Consider the following 10,292-nt stretch of genomic DNA (forward strand, 5'->3'; position numbering starts at 1 on the left):
GCATCCTGCGTTCATACGGAAGCACGCGTTCTGTTCGAAGTCGATACAAACAGCTGATGACCAGCTGTGGTGAAAAAATCCGATTCTAGGAAGTCAGCGGAAACAAAAAAATCAAACGGGCAGAACCAAAATAGTGGGTACTGTTGTATCAAGGAGAACCGTAGTAACCTATCATGAAATAAGCGAAGAAGTTTAAGGGTTGCGGCTAAGTTCACCTTGTCAACCATCTTTTGGGATTCGGTAACAAGCCCCATGGAAAAGCGTTGACCCACAGCCAACAGAACCGAATTATCAAACTCACAGAAACATCGGACAAAGAAGGAGCCCAGGATATTGTTTATTCTTCGTATATGAGAGTAGATTACCCAACAGTAAACGACATGAAAGGTCAGTCGATGGTACCACCCAAAGAACATGTACGAACAAACAAGTCGCACAATCAAACTCATAAACCTGTGATTGTGCCAAGTTCCATTTTTCGAAGACCCTCTCTGCCAACAGGGTGCCCCTAAGCCGCACGAGGTTTTAGTGGCGGCGTAGCATGGAATTCAGAAAGCACTCTGAGTGCAGGGTGTCGCCTGCCCCGGGGGCCGCGAAACGTGCTTATTTTCGCTACTCATGAGTAGCCAAATGATTATGCACCGCACGCAGTGATGAAGGATGAGGTCCTCGCCGAAAAACAAACGCGGAGAAATTCGCAGTCTTAGAATGATTTATTTTTTATCCAAGGGTAAACAAATGCATTATTGATTGTCCTAGGGAATGTGAATCAAGGTGAAACCGGAACATTAGGATTTCTGAACCTAAATAAACAAATAAATTAGTGACCATGAACAGATAACATACATAACTCTAGGAAAAACGGCAAAACGTTTGTCGAAGAACGTGAAAGGACAAGGGACAAAACAAAAATAGCAAACTCTGGAATCATCACAGAACCTGTCCACATGGGAAGTAGAAGCGTGGGCCCCATGTCAGGAGAATAAAGATCTTCTGTGGCGAGACACCGATGTGCTGGCAGACGGTTGTGATTTGTTACTTATTGCAGGCAAGTTCAATACCACATTCTCTTGCTCAGTTTGTTTCAGGTTGCGTAAACCGGGAGAAAACTTAATATCTAATGAATTTTCATCCCAAAGGTGCCTCGAGTGTTCCGGAGATGGTTCAACACTGCACTGGATCGGGTGGGCGGGTTCAGAGGAAATCGTGGACAGGACATGGCGGTTTTCTAGTTCGTTGGAATCAGGTTCATTCGAATTGCTGTTGCCAAATAGCCGCGTGCGTAAGGCAAAAACAGTAGAGGCACTCTGACTGCTCACAGTGGTGGTGCACTCTAGTAGTTCACTGAAGGAGAAAGAGCAATGTGGATGTAAGTGATGGCCAGGTTATATTGAGAAAAGATGACAGCGATGGACCTACGAAAAGCAACACAAAATAGTTGTGTTGGGTAGCATGGGTGCATTCTCATGAGAATACGGTACATTTGTACATTGTAAACAATCACTGGTGAAGAATCTGAAGGAAGTGGGGAAACCAGTCAATCACAATTAGCCTTTACACTCAGTCTGGCGTTCATCTGTCACATGTATATCACAATCAAACAAAGTGGGATGCGGTCTTGGAGAGTCCTCGAAGTTCGTAAAAACACGGGTATTACATTATACCGCCAGCAGCGCCTTGAGTAGTATTTATGAGCATTTAGAACCATCCAGCGAAAACGCGCGAATTGCAGCCTTCAATGGAGACGAGCATGCATCTTTCGATGACTTGGAAGATCGCGTTTACTATGGAACTTACGGATCCCCTCTGGGGACGCGAGGTCACGACCATGGGCATATTGCACGTTCGGTCCACCCAATTGCAACAGGTGGTTAAGCCTGAAAGCAACTACAAGATTCTCGGGGCTACAACTCCAAAAAAGAACACCCTTCCGCATACGGCTGTCAATGAACACGTAAACTACCGACAAATACATCAAACTTTCGTATAAAACGTGTCAACTCAAAGATGAGTAGTAGTATATATGGCTAAAAATATTGCCTACCCGGGAATGCCGGTCTGCTCCACATCGGTACACACCACAGGCCGAGTAAATACGTGAAGTGGAGCGAAGGGAGAACGAATCGGTTTAGCAAGAAGCGGGAGAAATTGACCAGTATCTGATTCGCTTGACTTCTTTGGAGTAGTCGCGGTAGCTGAGGTTTGCGGGCGTCTCCGCATTGATCGTTTCAAAGAGTCTGCTCGCAGAAAAGTGGAGATCGGACCGGAGTTTCTTCCAGTTCCAACGGGTTCCACGGATTCCATTATCTTGGGCAGTGAACTAAGCCGCATAATGGGAGGATTCATTGAAGGAGGGAGAGGGGAATAGCGCTTTCGCTTTCTGAAGAAGAATAGTGGATAGTCTACTATATAGTGGGAGTGAATGACGTATCAAGCAAGTAGGTGGGAACACTGAAAAGAGTGGACAATTGCCGCTAAGCCGATAACATTTACGGTTCCAGAGAGCCTGATTGCTAGAGCAATTTTATGAATACAACCGGGGTACATCATTGGGATTGTTGATGGGACAAATTAGGAGGAACCTCCGAGAGAAAGGAATATGAATCTGGTCTTTGTAATTGTGCTAAATATGGAATCCATTCTACCTCACGTTAAACGAGTGTCCGAATAATAACAGCGTAATAAGGAAGTAGGACGATTAGGGACCCAAAGATTGTCGTTTGGCGTGTCGAGATGAGTGGCAGAACTAACATGGGCGTACATGACTCAGGTCACCAGAAAACACTTTGACATGAGTTCAAAGAACCGTTTCGGTTAATACAGTTTGATCAAATTGTGAATGATCAGATCAGCAGGGACAAGCAAGTGGACATCTGCTCGCATGCGTTGCTGAGTAAATCGAGCTCGGCAGAACAAAACATCCAACTCACTCGTATTCGAAGCAGCGTCAATGGCGTCGGGTTCGGCTCACTGAATTCTTTCTACGATAGCCTCCAGAGACACTTTAGGGATAAGCCGCTCCTCGCAATCAATTGGCATTTACTGAGTCCTCAGGAAAGGCCAAACATCCTCACACATTTACACGATTCAAACTGTGTGCGTACTGCATTGAGGAAGCTAAGTCGCACGACGGTTTATATGACAAGAACAAAACTGAACCACAGCTCTCTGGGATACAGGTTAGCACAGGAAAAAAACGAACATTGTATCAGGAACGTAAGAGAATTATTGAGGAACGAAAAGCAAACGAGACTAAAGTGTACCCACCGGGCTGAAGAAGCCACATCTGATTCCCACGCACCATCTGATTCGTTACTGAAAGTGCGCAAAGGACTGCATATGCTCACGCTGGGCGTAGTGTTAGTTTCACTGAGAAATTCCTCCCGACCAAGAAACATGGCCTCTTCATCGAACACTTGAGGAGATATGGGGACAATGCGAGCTGGCACAGTAGCAGCATTGTCAGACAAATGTTGAGCACGAGTCCTAGTGTTGGGAAGACGACGCTGTGCTGTTGGAGTGGTCACAGGGCTCTTCGGCACAAGATACAGAAGGGGTGAGTGGATTTGATTCCCATTTGGAAAAGTTTGAAGTGGTGGACTGACACTGGGTGCTGGTAGACTTCGTTTCGGTGATTTGAGAGGAGGGCTCTTGCAAAATATGTCTGGGGTAGTTGAATAAAAGAAAACGAAAATGGAGAAAAGATACACGGCGAAAAGTGGTGTACTAATTGGTACCATGCAAAGAAGCTGCTTGAGAATTAGAAGACGAATGGCTGGCAAACTGGAAAATCGTACACCTACAAAGCCTGTGGTACTAGGGATGCTATTCGGTCCAGTTTGTCCGGCACAAATCGTGTACGTTTTGGCTGATTCAGATGATCGAAACAAGGTTCGCTTTGGAAACCATTTAAAGGTTAAAAAGTGAGAATATAACATTAGGGCTCCACGGAATTGAAGGGCAGCGTGCAGAAAGCGGATAAGAGAGGCGACAGCGCTCAGCTGTTGATGCTTTAGGTTTTGATTTAAATGTTCAAAGTGAGCATCAGGCCGTGTCCTAAAAACGTTGAATGAGGGAAATGAAAATACGAAGAGAATACGGACGTTCCATAGCGGTTTTTGGTATCCTGACCTAATGAGCACGTGAACCAGCTATCGAGGATGACTTCGGAGCCGACAAAACCTTGCAACAAGGGTAACTCTGTGAATCCAGAATTTGGTAGACAATAAATACATCCAAGAACAACGGCGGTGCACGCGTACCCAATGTCTGTGATTCTCACAAATTTGTCTCTACCAGTAATCTATCAACCTGTGCAAGATAATACCATACAACACCTTGAAATCCATGACTTCCAAGCTGACGCCCAGATGTTCTTCGCATGACGTTCGCAAGCCTGTTTTGAGCAGTGGGATAAAGATCGAAGCGTCCCATTCCACCGATATTCTACTTTCATTCCACGTCGTTTTGGAATTCTACCCCTTTGTTTCCTACCTCTTCCCGTGACCGTTAACGAGGTTAGGCGAGACCAACTAGCGTAGTTTATGTTACGTCACAAGTGAACCAAAACGGTAGGAAAGGCGTCCGCTTCCGTACATCCAGAGACGGACTTCTTCCTTGATCACATGCAGTTATCACCAGACAGAGATGATATTTTAGAGGAGGCAGTGATTGGGAGCGACCAGTCGATTGAGCCTTTCTGCAGAGAGCACCCATGTTTCAGATTCATGCGGTAGGATGGCCAATATTGCTGTGTTGTATATGCGTTGAGTAATAGACTGATGTGGGGAGAGATGGGCCACGTGGTTAGAGCGCGAATTTACTCACCGGAATGTCCGTGGTTCGAATCCGACCTCCGCCTCTCGACTTCCCCTGTCTAGGCTTAGGCGACCCGGCAGTATCCCAGCCCTCGCACTTCCTTCTGGTGGCATGGCAGCTAGGCAGCGAAAGGGTGCTACAGCTGAACGCTATTAGGCTGATGTCCCGTCGTTGCCAAAAATGCTGGAGGTTTACGAGCGTCAAACGAGCCCTAATAATGTGACTGTTTATTTCATTCTAGATCCATTCAGGTCTGAAGCAGCTGACCGGATGCACCACCTTGAGTTCGCACCCAGAATCATAAGACAGAAAAGTTCCATACGCTTGAGGCTTGAAATATGGGTCCAGTTAATCCTCCTCTTGGACATACACATGTGACTTCATTCTGAAAGGAGCTAGACTGACAATGGGCGTAAAATGCTAAACAAACAAACCTTCCGGATACAGCTTAAAACTGCCCAAAAAGAATACCACGACGAATGGCCTGCATAAAAACAGCACTTTAATGAAAGCTACGAAATGTTCTTCACGCGATTTATTTAGTGGTAGACTAGTATAGTTCGAATTCCATGAACCGGATGTGAAGGAGTGAGATTATCACTTTGTTCGGAGCCGATATCACCAGAAATAACGATTCTTTACTCCTTAAAGGTTTCTACCTTAGTGACAAAGCGGTTATATGGAAGGAATAGACCAGAGGTTGATGCTTAATCCACCTTACACCCACCTTAATTGACAAAAACACCTCATCCCACAAATGAAACACCATGTCAAAACGTCACATGATGTGGGGATATTCCAGGAATCCGCGACCTATTTAGGAACCATGTCAATCAGTGGATAGCCAAAACACTTTCCCAACCAAGAAAAATCAAACCGCAAATAAGCAAGTATGAGAAACAAGCCACAAGAACTTACTTTTCCTAGGTGTTTTTCTTCGACCGTTCTGCTGTTCCGGTGAGGTCATGTTAGCAAACAGATTAGAACTGCGACGACGAAGGGCACCAGGGTTGCACAAAAGGCCACTATTGGGCGTTAATTTCGTAACGTCTGATTCTGGCATTAGTTGCTGCCTCAGCGACGGACTCTTCAAGTCGAACTGCGCAGAAGGTTCAGCAAACTGACTCAAACTGGATTCTTCTTCAAACTGTCGACGACGCCAGCGTTCAGCACGAGACATGCCAACTGAGAGACAGCCGGCTCCGGTTAAGGAGACAGGATGGGGTCCACCCGAGTCCTGTGAAAGTCGATTAATATTGGTAAAACAGGTGGCGGGAATCAGGTCAGGCTCTTTGGGTTCTACGTAGCACAGACTCGCCAACATTGAGTTTGCTCGTCGCAAACGTCGGAGGGGGCTCCCAAGAGGTCCAGCAGGCTTAATGGGCGATTCTTCAACCACAATAGCCTGTAACGGAATATGGGAGCTTCTAGAGTACAAACGATACCACACGAAGACGTGAAAAGCTTGCTCTATTTACTAATGAGATATTTCACAAAAGATAATTGCGTAATGAAAATAACGAACATGGATGCCAAAAATGACCAAACCACGATGTGGAGTGAGCTCAAGTTTTCCTATTACAGAAACTCGTGGGAAACACAAAATACTGTCTTTACTGGAAGACACAGCAGTCTACCAAATCATTGGGGTAGTGGCTGTCTTACCTCCGAGTGAACGACACCCAGAAGGACTTCCAGAACGAGCTGTTCACAAAGAAACCAAGCTCGACTTGAATGTGGCTCAAAGCTGTGCATCCAATGAGGGACGTAAGTATAGTAATATCTCCCAGCAATTAGCATCAATGAAAACAGAGAGTCCTGATTCTCTTTCCGGACCGCGGAATCAGAATTTTTAACTCACGTTTTAGAGATCGCAAATCGGAGACGTGTTCTTAGGGGTAAGACTGTATACCTCAATTTTAGATGTCTAGTTTGTTGTCAGATTTCGAACAGGTTCATTTCCACACTGGAGACAATTGATGTGGTGCTGATAGGACTAAACATAACTATGAATAGAGACTACGACTCATATCTAAGTCAAGGATTGCAAGGGTACTTCTGAAAACGTCTCGATCACAGCAATAGGAATTGGTCGAATCAAGTGGATCCAGGGTGGATATCTGGAGGAATTACCAAGTTACAGAGTTTTGGCTTTTGGTGACTGTGATCGGAAAAGGTTGCATGTGCAGCAAGTTTAGTGTACCTTACGTAGTTCTAATCAGGTAATATTACGGTTGAGCTTGGCAAGTAGTACGAACGTCTAGGTACACCGACATCGACGCCTGGTGTTATGAGTATCGTGTACCGTCGGCTTAAAAAAACCATTACATTCACACTAGTCACACAGACTACCAATGAAATCAGATGGACGAAAACGCTTGTTGAAACCAGTGACAAGAGTGTTGAGGCTAAAGATTGGTATCCGGAATGGCAACCGAATCACCCGCAGTTTCGGTCAAGACATGGGTGCATAGGGCCCGTCTGGGGTGCCTTCAAAGTGGAGCACTCCCAAACTCTAAAATGGTGATGAAAGTGATCCTTAAGTGAGGGACTCATGTATGGCATTGTACGATAAGGCTGGAGATAAGTTGTACAAACATACCCTATCTTTCGTTTTTTCAGCGGCCGCCAATCTGGCCCGTTCCCAACGCGGATAAGAGCGCTCTGGGTTGGGGGTCTCGTGAACAGAACGTCGATATCGTCGTTCCGGGGTTTTCACGCTTTTGAATTCTTCTGGTTGTGTGCAGACGTCACGATCAGATTGTCGACGTTTGGATGAGGATTTTGAGTGCCGCCCGGTGGAGCTCCTGGAAGTATTGGAATTAGACTGTTTTGACTGTTGGGTTCGAGGTGTGCGTTTCTTGCCCACCGATGTCGGGGGAATTTTGTCGGTAGGAGGTGTTTGACTAGGAAGACAAGTAGAAGGAACAAACGTTAAAAAACGAGATTTTGACAGTTGCACCAGTGAAAGGTCTGCACCTTCGGTACCTCGTCATGACCATCGTCTAGGTGTACTTTAATCACTATGCTGGTTAAACTCCCAAAAGTGCAGTCTGCTGCGGTTAATTGGTTCTTTTTGGAGTTGGTTTCCTTAGGCGATAAATCAGATTCGGAGAAGTCATTATCGTGCGATATGAGATCCACCCGAGCATCAGTTGACCTTCAGTTACGCACAGCATGCGATGTTTTACATGTAAGTTCGTCGGAATAACATAAAAGTACCGCTATTCGAACGAATTGGATTCTGTAGAAGTTCTGTATTACACAACCGAGAGTATTTAAATAAACAGTGGTGATAAAAGCTCCAAACACATTGAAAATTGAGTGACCGCGTGAAAGGCCATCCTGCTTACTACTATAGGTAATACCCAGAGACCGCCAACATGTGTTGCAGAAAACGACCATCAATTAATGTCGCGAATCGGCTGAAAACGACCATCAATTAATGTCGCGAATCCACGTATTGCTCTTGACTTCAAAATTCCCGACAGCTTTAAGTCCGGCGATGGTCGGTGGAAAAGTATCGGCCCACGACACTAAGTACCATATGCTTATGAGCCACTGTATGAGAGCGTAAAGTGTGTGCAGGCCCCAGCCTAACCCATTACCAACAACGTCCGGATGGAAATCCTATACAGGAGGGAAGTGCAACCGAGTGCAAACTATCTAATAGGCGAAAACTATTTACGAGGCCGTTGAAACATGTTTTGCATGTAGAGCTAACAATATTAAACACCATAGATACGGGCGTTAGTTGAACCGAACGCAACTTTTTGTTAAAGATCCGCTTTAACTACTCTGACTAACTCACATTATTGCGAGCCTTTAGAAAGATTCGATTATATCTGTCGAGTTTACGTACTGCAAAAAATCAAATTACGAGGCGGCCGTAGTGTCCTCTGCGATGAGAGTGTGAAGGCAGTGGTGTTCTCCTCAGGCGACCGGCAATTTTCATACTCATGGAAGCAGCAATGCTGCCCTCCCCTGAAGGAGGACGGTTTAGAAAAGGTCAGCCCTAAAAACCGCACACCCCGATCGCCCTGCCGAGCTGGCTTCCTCCCGCAAGAGAATATATTGATCATATTTTCACCTTCCGTCAGATTCTGGAACAGCAGCACTGAATCCAGTTATAAACAAGCCATCTTCCTTGACTTGAAAGCTGCATTTGACTCTGTGGATCGTCAGGCACTATGGCAATTCTATGGAGCAAAAGTACCCACCCTCCTTAAAGCACGCTAAGGACGCGTTAATGTCTATGGTAAGCTCTCGCCTGAGTTCACTTCATCAAGTGGTACCAGGCAGAGTTTTCCTCTTTCATCTTCAACATCACCATCGATATGATCATGGAAGACTCAATCCCAGCCTCTTGACTACGAGATCGAAACGCTCCCAGGGCGCTACCTCAAATATATCGAGCATGAAGACGATGCCATCATAATGAAGGTGAAATAAAATAATTATACCTCACGGTTTGGCATGCGATTCACGCCTGCTGTAACGTGCAATGTGCTACTGCGAGACTGGGTGTGCTTGAACCCGAAACTCACGCTTGCCGATGAGCCGACTGGGATAAAAGACAAACACTGCATCAGCTTCGGCGTTCTGGGTAAGGGTATTTTCCATTCAGTTTTGGAGAGTTAGAGCGGCTGCTGTCAAAATTCATCATCTGTGGTATAAACGTGATACCAATTCACTTGGCAAGGACGAGGTTACAATGCTGAAGTGTGTTTCCCATTGTTACATAGACCGGAAACTGTCGACTGCGTGCTGAGGACGCTAAAAAATTCAGCGTTTGAATATCGTTTTTTTTTCAGGGCACCGGATCAATAATGCTGAAGCACATCAAAAAGTCTTTGGAAGAAATGATTCGCCGAAGGTAAACGAACGGACAACACTCCACAGGTTGCGCCGGATTAATAACATGCTTCGTATGCCAGTCGATCGACTTCCTTGGAAAGCCTCTTCGCACAACCACCCGGAGAGTTGTGGCAAGTCAGACTAAATCAAGCAGTGACTTGGCAGCGAATTATGAGGTCAGCAAACTCAGCTGCGCCACTCATCCCCGCACCCTGGATGGAGACATCAGAAGGGGGCACATCAATAGTTGAAGATATTAGCAGACATGGCCCAGTCTCGCTGAATGGTGTCCACGTTTCCAAGTTGTTGCGTTCATAGCAAGGGTTCACGTCCCGAACTCCCCATTGGAAAACTCGGTGCCGCCCCTGGATTCAAATGTCTCCATTTTTATTTTCCCAAACCATTGGCGAACGAAACTGTGACAGTTATAGCAGTGGTATAGCGGTTCACAGCTAAAGAAGATGGTGGGCCACCAGTTCTACGGCCTCGATGAAAGCTACTCATCATCATCACCATCATCATCACCAAAGACAGCAACATCAGTGTTGGCACTGATGCTTCACTGCCGTACAACCATAAAGTTCGTTTATATATATATATATATATATATATATATA

The 10,292-nt window shown here is 45.6% G+C and overlaps 1 protein-coding gene across 1 annotated transcript in view; it reads right to left on the bottom strand.

The window, feature by feature from the left end:
* Positions 1-702: 702 nt before the first annotated feature.
* The window catches only part of T265_02624 (hypothetical protein), a gene marked incomplete at both ends in the record, with an annotated part of 20,390 nt that continues 10,800 nt past the window's right edge, over positions 703-10,292 (bottom strand). Inside the window, 5 exons of the mRNA XM_009166922.1 lie at positions 703-1,344; positions 2,045-2,380; positions 3,268-3,664; positions 5,737-6,223; positions 7,421-7,724. Coding sequence (XP_009165186.1) covers positions 975-1,344; positions 2,045-2,380; positions 3,268-3,664; positions 5,737-6,223; positions 7,421-7,724 — 1,894 coding nt within the window. The remainder of the gene's footprint in view (positions 1,345-2,044; positions 2,381-3,267; positions 3,665-5,736; positions 6,224-7,420; positions 7,725-10,292) is intronic.

The sequence above is a fragment of the Opisthorchis viverrini genome (assembly GCF_000715545.1).
Source record: "Opisthorchis viverrini unplaced genomic scaffold opera_v5_33, whole genome shotgun sequence".
Classification (NCBI taxonomy): domain Eukaryota; kingdom Metazoa; phylum Platyhelminthes; class Trematoda; order Opisthorchiida; family Opisthorchiidae; genus Opisthorchis; species Opisthorchis viverrini.